A 15975-nucleotide genomic window follows, 5' to 3' on the forward strand; every position below is an offset into this window, starting at 1 on the left:
CTCCCTCCTGATACTGCCTGCCTTGCTGTGTTCCTCTCCCTCCTGATGCAGCCTTCCTTGCTGTGTCCCTCTCCCTCCTGACCCAGCCTGCCTTGGTGTGTCCCTCTCCCTCCTGACCCTGCCTGCCTTGCTGTGTCCCTCTCCCTCCTGATGCCACCTGCCTTGCTGTGTCCATCTCCCTCCTAATCCTGCCTGCCTTGCTGTGTTCCTCCCCCTCCTGATGCTGCCTGCCTTGCTGTGTCCATCTCCTCCTGATGCTGCCTGCCCTGCTGTGTCCCTCTCCCTCCTGATGCCACCTGCCTTGCTGTGTTCCTCTCCCTCCTGATGCTGCCTGCCTTGCTGTGTCCATCTCCCTCCTAATCCTGCCTGCCTTGCTGTGTTTCTCCCCCTCCTGATGCTGCCTGCCTTGCTGTGTCCCTCTCCCTCCTGATGCCACCCGCCTTGCTGTGTTCCTCTCCCTCCTGATACTGCCTGCCTTGCTGTGTCCAGCTCCCTCCTAATCCTGCCTGCCTTGCAGTGTTCCTCCCCCTCCTGACACTGCCTGCCTTGCTGTGTTCCTCTCCCTCCTGATGCCGCCTGCCTTGCTGTGTCCCTGTCCCTCCTGATGCTGCCTGCCTTGCTGTGTCCCTCTTCCTGCTGTTGCTGCCTGCCTTGCGGTGTCCCTCTCCCTCCTGATGCTGCCTGCCTTGCTGTGTTCCTCTCCCTCCTAATGCTGATGCTGATGGTGAATTGTCTAAGCTAAATTGCCCATAGTGCTCAGGGATGTATAGGTTAGGTGCATATGTCAGGAGTAAATGTAGGGGAATGGGTCTGGGTGGGTTACTCTTCGGAAGGTTGGTGTGGGCTAGTTGGGCCAAAGGGCCTGTTTCCACACAGTAGGGATTCTAAGTATAAAATATTGTTTGTTTGGGATATTTAGATCCATCTTTATGCTTCGTGTTTTACAATTTTTTAATTAAATTATGTGAAGTTCACTGTAATTTCTTCACTTAATGAGCAAATGTTAAAGTCTGAGGCGATTGCCCTCAATATTAGGTTTAGATTATTTTTAAGAAATGAGCAGACATCTATGCTGCCTGCCTTGCTGTGTTTCTCTCCCTCCTGAACAGAATCATTCTGCACCTGAGGCCAGGAGTTACAGTGCTGCTGCCTTTACTGCCTTTAGTCAAGCCTTTAATTAGTCTGACACCTGGGGATGAAATTGACAGGAGCTTGAAATTATAGTGGAGTTGAGAGTAGGTTTATACTGGTGTCAGTGTAAAAATCTAAGGAAAAGACTTCTTTTTAAGATTGTAATGTTGTCTTCTGTCATACTAAACTGATTTGAATTTCATGAAAACATAAAAATATGACTAGTTAGCAATTGACAGTAGTGCAGTCATGATCTGTGAGAACATTCCCGGATCTTGACCTCCAGGGAACAAAACACAAACATTCAGTCACCAACGAGCGAAAGTGCATTCAAACCAGACCACAAAGAGTTAACCGCTCTGCAAGCTTCAGTGACTCAATGCTGAGAGGATCTATCTCTCTCTCTCTCTCTCTGGCAAATTTTCCCTATTCCAGTTTTTAGTTTCTGTTGATGCTGTGCATGTAAGGGTAATGAAACATTCACATTCCAGAACAGACAAAATTAGAGAGTTTCAATTCTAGCAATATTTTCAAGCCAAATTGTCCATGTCTCTACATTAGTCTGTGATGCAGGGGGAAGTACAATGGAGTCTTTAATGGTTGTCCAATGTGTCCCATAGGCTAAATTCATTAAAGTCTGGACATCCTGAAGCAAGCAACTATAAATACTGCAGATTTGTACTAGCCAATTAAAAATGTTAGGCACTAGAGTGGATTAGGGGCGTCTTGAAGGATGCCGTGGATCTCAGGGCTTATCAAGGAGGGTTTCACCCATTATAATCCTGGGGCAAGCAAGTTCTTTTTTACCAATCTCTGTAAATCGTGAGATGCTTTCACCAACACGTGCCATCCGGACACTAGGACCCTGTTGAGTATTTGCACTAGTAACTTGTGGCCAAGTAGCGCGAACTGTAACACTGTTTCTAACTAAGCATTCTGTCCCTGGCCAGCTTTCCTCCCATTTGGGAAGCGACGACAATCCCCTCTGGGATGGTAACTGTGGGGGACTTAGGGGAATAGGGCACCATACGATTGGAGGGTTTTGGAAGAGTTCCCAGGACGCTGACCACGATTGAAACTGTAGGGGGTTGATGGCTCTTAGCCACTTCCTTAAACTCAACAAGGGAAACTCCTACCTTAAGTGTTGCTTTTCACATGTTTACCCTGGCATTTCAGCACCTCCTCTGAGGGGATAAAAGGATGGGCTTCAGCGTGCACAGCAGGATAGGATTGCCTTGTCGCCTGGGCCAGCACTTCAGTATTACTTGTAAAATGATTCAATCCCATCCTCACATCCCAGGTCTCATACGCAGAACAGTCACTTACAGGCAAACATCCTGCCCCTCGGATGCTGCCTGACCTGCTGTGCTTTTCCAGCACCACTCTAATCGAGACTCTGGTTTCCAGCACCTACAGGCAAACAAAGACAAACAACAAAATAAACCAGCAAGACAAAACACTGGCACCAGGGTCAATTCCTCAAGGCCTCCCCAAGCCCGGCAATCAGCCGAGTTCGCAATTCTAAATAGTTAGATCTGTCCATCTTTTGCCTTGCCTCAGGGGATCAGCCTGCAGGCACAGGTCAGGATCACACACTTAACCAATTGTAGTAATTTTGATTAGGCGCACATATTTACTCATAAACCAATTTAAAGTGTTGAAGGCACTAATTCAGGTCCATGCAAGACCCTGTAATGAAGGGGATCCTGAAACCCCTGCCATTATTACACAATGCATCATGGGGACACCACCATCTTAAGTATGGCTTGGCAGAACTCCGAAGTACAGCAGAAAGTTAGAAGATTATATAGAAAACAAGACATGGGCTGAAACACAGGCTGACCATTAATTACAATGTGTCAAGATGGTCCGAGGTAGTGAATCAGGAATCAGCCCTAAAAGATTCTACATGTTCGACAAGTAACCAGGACTGAAAGCTATCATCTAACACACTATTTACAGAGATCCGTGACAAATGCAGGACAGATACCCTTAATTAGAGGAACAACACACATTGGCAATATATCGTAGAGAGGGAGAAGCTAATTGACAAGAGGAGGTGCCTTTGAGCAATTAAGCTACACACACCAGCAACGTATCACAGTGAGAGAGGAACTACGCTATGTGTGAAACAGCCTCCCATAGCTACATGCCAAGTACTATTGATCTGCTGGGTGAGGGGAACTTCCACAAAATAGTCCCTTAATCAGGATGGAAGCCTTGTCCAGAAAAATAACTTCCGCAATAGGATAGCGAAGAAGGCATTTTGTATGCTTTCCTTTGATGGTCAGAGCATTGAGTATAGGAGTTGGGGGTCTCATGTTGAGAACATTGGTTAGACAATGTTTGGAATATTGCATGACTTCTGGTTGTCTTGCAAGTATGTTGTGAAACTTGAAACGGTTCAGAAAAGGTTTACAAGGAAGTGGCCAGGGTTGGAGGTTTTGTAGCTCAGGTTGAGGTTTTGGATATAGGTTTGCTCGCTGAGGTTCATTTCCAGACATTTCATCACCCTATTAGGTAACATCTTCAATGGTGAAAATGTGTTGCTGGAAAAGTGCAGCAGGTCAGGCAGCATCCAAGGAACAGGAGAATCGACATTTCGGGCATAAGCCCTTCTTCAGGAATGAGGAAAGTTTGTCCAGCAGGCTAAGATAAAAGGTAGGGAGGAGAGACTTGGGGGAGGGGCGTCGGAAATGTGATAGGTGGAAAGAGGTCAAGGTGAGGGTGATAGGTCAGACTGGGGTGGGGGCGGAGAGGTCAGGAAGAAGATTGCAGATTAGGAAGGCGGTGCTGAATTCGATGGATTTGACTGAGACAAGGTGGGGGGAGGGGAAATGAGGAAGCTGTTGAAATCCGAGTTCATCCCTTGTGTTTGGAGGGTTCCTAGGCGGAAGATGAGGCGCTCTTCCTCCAACCGTCGTGTTGTTGTGGTCTGGCGATGGAGGAGTCCAAAGACCTGCATATCCTTGGTGGAGTGGGAGGGGGAGTTGAAGTGTTGAGCCACAGGGTGGTTCGGTTGGTTGGTCCGGGTGTCCCAGATGTGTTCTCTGAAACAAGTAGCCGGCCTGTCTCCCCAAAATAGAGGAGGCCACATCGGGTGCAGAGGATGCAATAGATGATGTGTGTGGAGGTGCAGGTGAATCTGTGGCGGATATGGAAGTTTCCTTTGGGGCCTTGGAGGGAGGTGAGGGGGTAGGTGTGGGCGCAAGTCTTGCACCTCCTGCGGTTGCAGGGAAAGGTGCCGGGAGTGGAGGTTGGGTTGGTGGGGGGTGTGGATCTGACGAGGGAGTCACGGAGGGAGTGGTCTTTACGGAATGCTGATAGGGGAGGGGAGGGAAATATATCCTTGGTGCTGGGGTCCGTTTGGAGGTGGCGGAAATGACGGCGGATGATACGCTGTACATGGAGATTGGTGGGGTGGTAGGTGAGGACCAGTGGGGTTCTGTCCTGGTGGCGGTTGGAGGGGCGGGCCTCAAGGGCGGAGGAGCGGGAAGTGGAAGAGATGCGGTGGAGGGCATCATCGACCACGTCGGGGGGGAAATTGCGGTCCTTGAAGAAGGAGGCCATCTGGGTTGTACGTTTTTGAAACTGGTCCTCCTGGGAGCAGATGCGGCAGAGACGAAGGAATTGGGAGAATGGGATGGCGTTTTCACAGGGGGCAGGGTGGGAGGAGGTGTAGTCCAGGTAGCTGTGGGAGTCGGTCGGTTTGTAGTAGATGTCCGTGTTGATTCTGTCGCCTGAGATAGAAATAGAAAGGTCGAGGAAGGGGAGGGAGGAATCTGAGACTGTCCAGGTGAATTTGAGGTCGGGGTGGAAGGTGTTGGTGAAGTGGATGAACTGTTCAACCTCCTCGTGGGAGCACGAGGCGGCGCCGATACAGTCATCGATGTAGCGGAGGAAAAGGTGGGGGGTGGGGCCAGTGTAGTTGCGAAAGATGGACTGTTCCACATATCCTACGAAGAGGCAGGCACGACGGTTGGAGGAAGAGTGCCCAACAACACGACGGTTGGAGGAAGAGCACCTCATCTTCCGCCTAGGAACCCTCCAACCACAAGGGATGAACTCGGATTTCACCAGTTTCCTCATTTCCCCTCCCCCCACCTTGTCTCAGTCAAATCCATCGAATTCAGCACCGCCTTCCTAACCTGCAATCTTCTTCCTGACCTCTCCGCCCCCACCCCAGTCTGACCTATCACCCTCACTTTGACCTCTTTCCACCTATCACATTTCCAACGCCCCTCCCCCAAGTCCCTCCTCCCTACCTTTTATCTTAGCCTGCTGGACAAACTTTCCTCATTCCTGAAGAAGGGCTTATGCCCAAAACGTCGAATCTCCTGTTCCCTGGATGCTGCCTGACCTGCTGCGCTTTTCCAGCAACACATTTTCAGCTCTGATCTCCAGCATCTGCAGACCTCACTTTCTCCTCAACATCTTCAATGGGCCTCAGGCGAAGCACTGCTGAAAATTCCTGCTTTCTATTTATATGTTTGGGTTTCTTTGGGTTAGTGGTGTCAATTCCTATGGTAATGTTATTTCCTGTGGTGAAGTCACTTCCTGCTCCTTTTCTCAGGGGGTGGTAGATGGGGTCTAACTCAATGTGTTTGTTGATAGAGTTCTGGAAAAGGAACAGGAAGTGACTTCACCACAGGAAATAAAATCACCACAGGAAATGACATCCCCAACCCAAATATATAAATAGAAAGCAGGAATTTTCAGCAGTGCTTCGCCTGAGGCCCACTAAAGATGTTACCTAGTAGGGTGATGAAACATCTGGAAATGAACCTTCAAGCTCAGCGAGCAAACTTACATCCAGGTGTGGAGGATTTGAGCTTTTGGGAGACTCTGAATAGGCTGGTGATGTTTTTCCTGGAGCATCAGAGGCTGAAGGGTGACCTTATAGAAGTTTATAAAATCATGAGGGGTATGCATAAGTTAGACAGACAAGGCTTTTTCCCGGGGTTGGAGGAGTCTAGAACTAGAGGACATAGGTTCAGGGTGAGGGGGGAAAGATTTAAAAGGGACCCAAAGGCAACTGTTTCACACAGAGGGTGGTACTTGTATGGAATGAGCTGCCAGAGGAAGTGGTGGAGGCTGGTACAATTACAGCATTTTAATGGCACCTAGATGAATATATGAATAGGAAGGGCTAAAAGGATGTGGGCCAAGTCCTGGCAAATGGGACTAGATTGGATTGGGATATCTGTTTGGCATGGACGAGTTGGACCGAAGGGTCTGTTTCCAGGCTGAACATCTCTATGACTGTAACTTCACAGTCTAAAAGGGCTTATGCATTTTTACACACGAGCATGCCTAAACCGTACCTGACCTCTCCCAATCTGGGTACTTTGCATCTCTTCAATATGATACAGTATCTCTCTCAAAGACGAACTCCACCTCTTCCAAAGATGTGTCCCATGTCCCCCAAAGGTATCTCAAGATCATATACAAAGGGGTATTCTGGTTAACCAAAGAAATGTACAATAAAAGACCTGCTCTGATCTGTTCTCCTTCGCACATTTTGGGTTCCACACCAAAAGGATGACAACATTTTTTTCACCGGGGGTAGCTGATCATTTAACCTGTCTCCATGAATCGGGCATCTACATACTCAAGCCCACCCTCCATCTTGTCCTCATGAAACCAGGTATTAGCCTGTTCAGAGGCAGGACTCGAGATATATGCCAGGAAGTCCAGCTGTAGTTACATATCAAGTCACTTATCTATCAACAGAACTGCTGTTTTTAAGTAACATGAACACACTTTAGGAATCTAGATCAGTGTTCCCTCATCGCAGAACATCCATTTTTCCATTAAACAATAAGAACAGTGCAATCTATGAATCAAACACAAGAACAGCAGGACCAACTTAACACGCAAATTTCTGAACAAAGAGCGATGATTTGTAAAACGATATCTACAAGTCAAAAAGTTATCTTGTACTTTGACCCTCATATATTCTAGGGTAATCAAGGTCCTTCGGCCCCTAAAGGACAACCTGGTACTCCTGGATCTCGAGGTAAACCAGGAACTGACGGTCCTCCTGGGAACCCTGGTGAGAAAGGTGACCAGGGCCAATCAGGTTATCCAGGTATTACGTCTTCAATTGTTTCAACCATCTCCAAAATAAACATGGAGGGCTGCACTGGTGAAAAGCCTAAGTACATCTTCGATGACTAAGATAGAACAAAGGAACAAAGAAAATTACAACACAGGAACAGGCCCTTCGGCCCTCCAAGCCTGTGCCGATTCAGATCCTCTATCTACACCTGTCTCCTATTTTCTAAGGATTGGGATCCCTCTGCTCCCTGCCCGTTCATGTATCTGTCGAGATACATCTGAAATGAACGCTGTCCTTACCGCCTCTACCACTTCCGCTGGCAACGCATTACAGGCACCCACCACCCTCTGCATAAAGAACTTTCCACCCATATCTCCCCTAAACCTTTCCCCTCTCACTTTGAACTCATAACCCCGAGTAATTGAGTCTCCCACTCTGGGAAGAAGCTTCTTGCTATCCACCCTGTCTGTATCTCTCATGATTTTGTCGACCTCAATCAGGTCCTCCCTCAACCTCCATCTTTCTAATGATAATAATTCTAATCTATTCAACATCTCCTCATAGCTCGTGCCCTCCATACCAATCAACATCCTGGTGAACCTCCTCTGCACCTTCTCCAAAGCATCCACATCCTTTTGGTAATGTGGCAACCAGAACTGTACGCAGTATTCCAAATGCAGCCGAACCAAAGTCCTATACAACTGTAACATGACCTGCCAACCCTAGTACTCAATACCCTGCCCAGTGAACAAAAGCATGCCGTATGCCTTCTTGACCACTTTACTGACCTGTGTTGCCATCTTCAGGGAACAATGGACCTGAAAATCCAGATCTCTCTGTATGTCAATTTTCCCCAGGACTTTTCCATTTACTGTCTGGTTCGCTCTTGAATTGGATCTTCCAAAATGCATCACCTTGTATTTGCCCAGATTGCACTCCATCTGCCATTTCTCTGCCCCTCTCCCCAATCTATCTATATTCTGCTGTACTCTCTGACAGTCCGCTTCACTATCTGCTACTCCATCAATCTTAGTGTCATCTGCAAACTTGCTAATCAGGCAACCGATAGCTTCCTCCAAATCATTTATATATATATATATATCTTATATATCACAAATAACAGTGGTCCCAGCACGGATCCCTGTGGAACACCACTGGTCACAGGTCTCCATTTTGACAAACTCCCTTCCACTACTACTCTCTGTCTCCTGTTGCCCAGCCAGTTCTCTATCAATCTAGATACAACACCCTGGACCCCATGCGACTTCACCTTCTCCATCAGCCTACCATGGGGAACCTTAGCAAACACCTTACTAAAATCCATGTATATGACATCTAGAGCCTTTCCCGCATTAATCAACTTTGACACATCCTCAAAGAATTCTATTAAGTTTGTAAGACATAACCTTCCCCGCACAAAACCAAGCTGCCCACTACTGATAAGCCCAAAAGATGATAGTTTATTGTTCCTGCTGGTTCTTTTCAGCCTTTAACGCCACTGATAATCATCGAACATCTAATCCTCTGGCTTCATTTGTATCTGTCCCAGCCCTGGCTATACAAATCTATTAATGGGTTTTTCCACTCTTCCCCGACAGTTATCTCTGGCATCACGTAGCCCGGAATTCCTAATGGTTCTATCCATTCATCATTCAAATGCTGCCACCTCAGTGATATAATGTGTTATATAGGTTATAATGTGTGATATAATGTGTTAGAAACCCAGAATCAAGCTTTATGGGCATGTTTTGATGTACATTCACCGCTTCTGTCTCTTATTTTGATTAGAGAACTACTGATCAATTCTGCAGTTGCTTGATCCACTATCAAGTGTTAAACAATTTATAATTTCTTCCCATTTACTACAAGCTTAAATTATCCTTCCTCCTGTTTCATCATGCAAGCTTTTTATTTAATATTCTATCAACCAGTTTGATTGCCACTTTAGTCTAAATTGAGTTAAGCAGAACCGTGACAAGCTGCATAATCCAGAAATAATTTTCCTTCCCTTGTCACACATTATTGAAGTCATTTTCCCTCATTGCTAAAATTTTAATCCATAGATATTTCTCCTCAAAAATAAACTTTTCTAGTTTTATCCAAGTTGACCACTCTGCCTTCTCAAAATTACAACCTATTCAGCAAGCCAATTCCTATTCTTATTCTCTCTGGACTTTTATTCCCATTCCACTCTTAACTGTTCGATTGAGTCATTTACCATTCCCAATAAATTTCCAGATTTTCACTATGTCACTTCATCATCATTTAGGTAATTTCCTTTAGTTCCCTATCATATCAACATTGACTCTCCTGATAATGATCTATTCTGTTTCCACCATTCTGACTTGTTTTCATTGTCACTTACTCCTCATTCTACAAGCAATCTATCTTCCAGTGCTCCCTGACAAAATGTATCCAGCTTAGTTACTCCCTCCCTGACTTTTAATACCTTTATTTGGTTTCCTTTAGTTTATGTTGCCACATTCCCAAATTATCAGCTCTTCTCTCCCAGTGTTTTTCTTCAGCTTCCTTTGAATTAAATGAATGATTACAAACATAAGTTGCAGCAGAAAGTGTGCCAGAAATTGTTCATTAAGCTAGTGCAAAATGTCTGTATTGTTCAACAATTGAACCCAGCCTTTTACTTCTTATGTGCCTTTGAATGTTGAAATGTAGGTCCTGCAGGCTGTAAAGGCAGTGAAGGACTTGTTGGGAAACGAGGCTTACCAGGAAGTCAAGGTGTCCCAGGAACCCCAGGTAAGATCCTTCTGTCCTTTACAGTCATTTAGCTAAAATATACACTGGAATAGAAAATTCTTGGAAGCTAGTCCCTGTTGCACTGGCATTACCTTCCTGGAGGAATACACTGTTGACATGTGTAAATGGAATTTTTACCATAATTCCAGTAAAGTAGCATAAGTGGAGATGGGCAATTTACAGCATTTCCCATCTTCAATCTGTGCAACTGTTTGGAGACTTAAGGCCCAGCTTGATAACCTTTGTACAGTAATGGATTGCTTTGTACAATTTCATAAACTAAATAAAAGTTTTTGGTTTAGGGTTGATTTGTATAATTTAGTGTTCCAATATAAAGCTCAAAGCAAGAAGAGCACATACAGGGAATTCCAGTCTGGAGGACAGCACTTCCAAGTAGCAACAATTTTCCTTCAGCTAAAGCAGGAATTATGCTCATTATTGTGGAGTATATTTTACTAATGAAATTATTAACTACAGGAATTCAGAATGAGAACAACAGTGAACCTGTCAGTACTCAGCTTTATAATGGAAGAAATCTGACAGCATTTCAGAACATAGAACATTACAGCGCAGTACAGGCCCTTCAGCCCTCGATGTTGCACTGACCTGTGAAAATGATCTGATGCCCATCTAACCTACACCGTTCCATTATTGTCCTTATGTACATCCAATGCCCACTTAAATACCCTTAATGTCGGCAAGGCACTGGTACAAGCAGGCTGTTCCATGCCCCTACTACACTTTGAGTAAAGAAACTACCCCTAATCTCTGTCCTAAATCTATTACCCCTCAATTTAAAACTACGTCCCCTTATGCTAGCCATCACCATCCGAGAAGAAAGGTTCTTACTGTCCACCCTATATAACCCTCTGAATATCTCATACATCTCAAGTAAGTCACCTCTTAACCTTCTTCTCTCTAACAAAAACAGCCAGTTCCCTCAGCCTTTCCTCGTAAGACCTTCCTTACATACCAGTCAACATCCTAATAAATCTCCTTTGAACCCTTTCCAAAGCTTCCACATCCTTCCTATAATGTGGTGACCAGAACTGCACGCAATATTCCAGGTACAGCCTTACCAGTACCTTGTACAGCTGAAGCATGACCTCGTGGCTTTGAAACTCAATCCCCCACCAATAAACGCCAATACACCATATGCCTTCTTAACAACCCTATCAATCTGGGTGGCAACTTTCAGGGATTTATGCACCAAGACACAGAGATCTCTCTGTTCATCCACACTGCCAAGAATCTTACCATCAGCCCAGTACTCTGCATTCCTATTATGTCTTCCAAATGAACTACCTCTCACTTTGGAGACGCCAGTGTTGGACTGGGGTGGACAAAGTTAAAAATCACACAACGCCAGGTTATTGTCCAACAGGCTTATTTGGAAGCACGAGCTTTCAGAGCGCTGCTCCTTCATCAGGTGGTTGTGGAGAATAAGATTGTAAGACACAGAATTTATAGCAAAAGTTTACAGTGTGATATAACTTAACAACTTAACAAGAAACTTGACAAACAATCCAGGTCTTTTCCAATATATAATTTCAGTTTGTGAAGAGGCCTTGAAGTCAAAACAAAGTTGTTCAGCCTCTGTGGTATCACAAACTGTATAGCTTTAACAACTCTTGGTGACTCTTGAAACATTCTAACATTTCCACAAGGTTAATTCAGATAACTGCGAAGTGCAGCATTTTGGGAAAGCAAATCTTAGCAGGACTTATACACTTAATGGTAAGGTCCTGGGGAGTGTTGCTGAACAAAGAGACCTTGGAGTGCAGGTTCATAGTTCCTTGAAAGTGGAGTCGCAGGTAGATAGGATAGTGAAGAAGGCATTTGGTATGCTTTCCTTTATTGGTCTGAGTATTGAGTACAGGAGTTGGGAGGTCATGTTGCGACTGTACAGGACATTGGTTAGGCCACTGTTGGAGTATTGCATGTAATTCTGGTCTCCTTCCTATTGAAAAGATGTTGTGAAACTTGAAAGGGTTCAGAAAAGATTTACAAGGATGTTGCCAGGGTTGGAGGATTTGAGCTACAGGGAGAGGCTGAACAGGCTGGGGCTGTTTTCCTTGGAGCGTCAGAGGCTGAGGGGTGACCTCATAGAGGTTTACTAAATCATGAGGGGCATGGATAGGATAAATAGACAAAGTCTTTTCCCTGGGGTCAGGGAGTCCAGAACTAGAGGGAATAGGGTTAGGGTGAGAGGGGAAAGATATAAAAGAAACCAAAGGGGCAACCTTTTCACGCAGAGGGTGGTATGTGTATGGAATGAGCTGCCAGAGGAAGTGGTGGAGGCTGGTACAATTGCAACATTTAAGAGACATTTGGATGGGCATATGAATAGGAAGGGTTTGGAGGGATATGGGCCGGGCGCTGCAGGTGGGACTAGATTGGGTTGGGATATCTGGCCGGCATGGACGGTTTGGACCGAAGGGTCTGTTTCCATGCTGTACATCTCTATGACTCTATGACTCTAAGAGTGTGTGTCCTAACCTCACACCTTTAATACATTGTCTGAGCTGAGATGTCACTTTTTTTTATGAAACCTTAAGTTGTCTCAAGTATGTGACTTAAAAGAAGTTCTAGGATTCACACATTAATGAACCAAAACTTGCAACCCATTCGAAAAGGTAAAGGACATAACAGCAATCTAGATTTGTTCAATATATTGTTTTATGACACTGTGATCTTGTTATAAATTCTATGTCTTATGATCCTGCCCCACTAGTTACCTGTTGAAGGAGCAGTGATCTGAAAGCTAGTACTGTTTGGACTATAAATCTGTTTGGACTATTACCTGGTATTGTGTGATTTTTAACTTTGTCCACCCCAGTCCAACACTGGCACCTCCACATCATAACATTTCCACACAACAGCAACTTATCAGAAACAACTTACATGAAAAAACATTACAATCTCTTTTGGACAGAGGTAAAGGGATCCTTCCTGCTTCTGAATTCATATACAGCTGTGAAATACTATGTGGTGGCAACACTGAAGTGCTTGTGGCAAATTAATGTTGCAGGTACCTTGACATCACTATCTGGCTCTCTCCATTCTTTGATGCCATCCACAAAGCCCAAGAGACGATACTGATGGAATACTAATAAACCTCAATTATCCGAAGGACACGGCAGGGAGTATTTCATTCAGTTAATTGAATTCCGGATAATCGAATGTTGGTAACATATAGTTAGCCAAGCATTGGGACCTTGCAATCTTGTTTGGATAATCTGAAATTTGGTTAATTGAATGCCGGATAATCGAGGTTCCTCTGTACTCCCCACTTGCCGTGATGGGTGCAGATCCAACCATACTCAAGAAATTTGACACCATCAAGGGCAAAGCATTTTACCTATTTGGCACCACATCCACAAGTACCCACTCCCTGAACCACCAATGCTCAGTAGCAGCACTGTGTACTATTTTCAAGATGCACTGCAGAAATTCAAAGATCCTTAGACAGCACCTACCAGCCCCAACCATTTCTATTTAGGACAAGGGCAACAGAAACATGAGAACACCACCACATGCAGGTTCCCCTCTAATCCACTCACCGTCCTGATTTGGTAATATATCACCATTCCTTCAGTTATGCTGAGACAAAATATCGAATCCTTTCCCTCAGGATATTGAGGGTCAACCTAGAGCTGGTGGACTGCAGCAGCCCACCACCATCTTTTCAATGTCAATCAGGGACAGGCAACAAAAGCTGGCCAGCCAGCAAGCCCCATGTTCCACAAGTGAATAACAAAAGTACAATTCTTTAGTTTCACACAATTCAAGGCGTTAGCAACATCAATCTGGTTGTTAGTTGTAATATATGAAGGTAAAAGTAAGTGTACTCAAATTAAATGTTTCTTATTGCTTTTTTACCCAGCTCTCACACCATTGAAAGTAATTTTGTTCTTTTTATTTCTTGTTCAAAGTTTTTATTCTTATTTTTGATATCCCAAATCCAATTAGGAATGCCAGGACGCCCTGGTCCACCAGGATTAACAGGTGCAAAGGGCAGGCAAGGACTTGATGGCATTCCAGGACCTCATGGACTGAAGGGAGATCCAGGTGAGCCAATCTGCAAAAGGAGTTTGAATTCATCTTCAATAACATTTCCTTTCAAATGTCAAGTTTATTAGCTGGATGCTCGATAAACATTACTGGTAGATTACATTGAAAAAGCACACAAATTTCTTAGAGTTCAACAGGGTAGGTGCAGGAAGGATGTTTCATCTGGCTAGTAGATTGGGGTTGGAGGAGGTGGCTAGGCAAGGAGACACAGTCTCAAACTTCCAGTCAGTCATTTAGACCTGAGATGAGAAAGAATTTCTTCACTCAGAGTGTGGTAAATTGTTGGAATTATCTACCCCCTCCAAAGGCTGTAGAGACTCCGTCATTAAATTTAAGATAGCAATCAATAGATTTCTAGATAATCAAGACATCAAGGGACATGGCAAAACTGTAGGAAAATGACATGAAAGTAGAATATCAGCCATTGTCTAGTAGAGTGATGGACGAGGTTTGAAAGGGCACCACCACTGCTCTACAAGAAGGCACTTTAATTTTAGTTCAAGCTAAATACAAATATTTCTTCTCACCTGCAGGTTTACCTGGAAGAGGACATAAAGGCCAACCAGGCCCATGTGGACAATCAGGTCAGATTAACATGTACATGTGAAAATTGCAATTTAGCTGGATAACACGTTAGTGACAAAACTCCTCACACTAGGAGTGCAAATTAAGAAATTATAAGCCTAAGGTCTATGATATTTGCATCCACAGATTTCAATTATTGACATGCTGTCAGTAAAGAAAGAATGCTTGCTGTCATTGCTTGTGTGTAAAATTGTTCTTTATGTGTGAAATGACTGCACAGACGCTGGTGTCCATCCCCCCAACACCCTTAATTTACATGTTCACATTACATGGGCTCTGACCAGCTAGCTCAGGGCCAATCCCTAGAACGATTAGACTGTCTGAATCTCCTGGTTATCTCTGTCAGTCAGGGCTCCCTGGTTGCCCCAGGTTAACAACCCAATCAAGCATCTCATACTCAATGAGATTCACCTAGCCCTCACTCCAAACACTACAATGTGTCACGTTGATGTTCACATTATTTGAAATTTATATTTTTCTTGAATTGAAACAGGTACCAAAGGAAATTCGGGGCCTCCTGGTGATGAGAGCGAAGTAGGTCCTCCTGGTCCACGAGGTGACCCTGGTCATCCTGGGCCTTCTGGTCTATATGGTGAACCTGGCCCACCTGGTCCTGCAGGAATGAGTATTCAAGGTCCCAAAGGAAACAGAGGGCCTCAAGGCGCTCCTGGGCCCGCAGGTAAAATCGAGTAGCTATACCTTATAGCATATTAACTCTAGAAATTAAAATGCTGCGGAGGCTAATTTTGCCAACAAGAATGGGTTGGGAGAGAAATGTTTAAAAAATCAAATCCAATCCCAACCTGCATCAAACTTGGTGGCTTCTAGTTTTAACGAAGATGCAGAGAAGGAGTGGGTTTCAAGTGGGCGAACTGTTCCAAATTACCTATTTATTCAGAAGAGGCACATCTGACAATAACAGTTTCTAAGGAGGAATTTGCTACATCTCCAATATTCCAGGTACTAACTTAAAGCACCTGTGGATTAAATGTACTCTCCCAGCAGTCAAGATAGCAGCGGGTAGGACACTCCAACTGGAGCTCCTCTGCTCCTTCTTGTTTCCTTCTCTTTCTTTCCCCTCTTTGGTCATGGCAGGTCCTGGCTTGGTCTCTCAGTGACTTGTGATGAGTCCCAGCTCAGTCTCTCCATTGCTCGTTGGCAGATCTCAGCCCAATCACTTGGTAGCTTATGGTAGCTCTCAGCTGGTCTCCCAGTGGCTAGTGTTGGCTCTCAGCAGGTCATAGCATGTCCTGTTCTCTCAGCGGCTTGTGGCAGGCCTCACTGTGGTCTCTCGGCGGCTCAGGACAGGTCCTGGCCCGGATTCTTGGCAGCCCAGCCTGGTGTCTCAGCAGCTTGTGGCAGGTCTT

General features: G+C 45.0%; 1 protein-coding gene across 1 annotated transcript in view; it reads left to right on the plus strand.

Moving 5' to 3' along the window:
* The window catches only part of LOC122556243 (uncharacterized), a 288957-nt gene that overhangs the window by 224238 nt on the left and 48744 nt on the right, over positions 1-15975 (plus strand). The window contains exons 38-42 of the mRNA XM_043702860.2: positions 7096-7222; positions 9869-9949; positions 13922-14020; positions 14557-14607; positions 15102-15287. Coding sequence (XP_043558795.2) covers positions 7096-7222; positions 9869-9949; positions 13922-14020; positions 14557-14607; positions 15102-15287 — 544 coding nt within the window. The remainder of the gene's footprint in view (positions 1-7095; positions 7223-9868; positions 9950-13921; positions 14021-14556; positions 14608-15101; positions 15288-15975) is intronic.

Source organism: Chiloscyllium plagiosum, unplaced genomic scaffold (assembly GCF_037043375.1).
Source record: "Chiloscyllium plagiosum isolate Xiang-an unplaced genomic scaffold, Cpla_swu_hap1 HiC_scaffold_13, whole genome shotgun sequence".
Lineage (NCBI taxonomy): Eukaryota > Metazoa > Chordata > Chondrichthyes > Orectolobiformes > Hemiscylliidae > Chiloscyllium > Chiloscyllium plagiosum.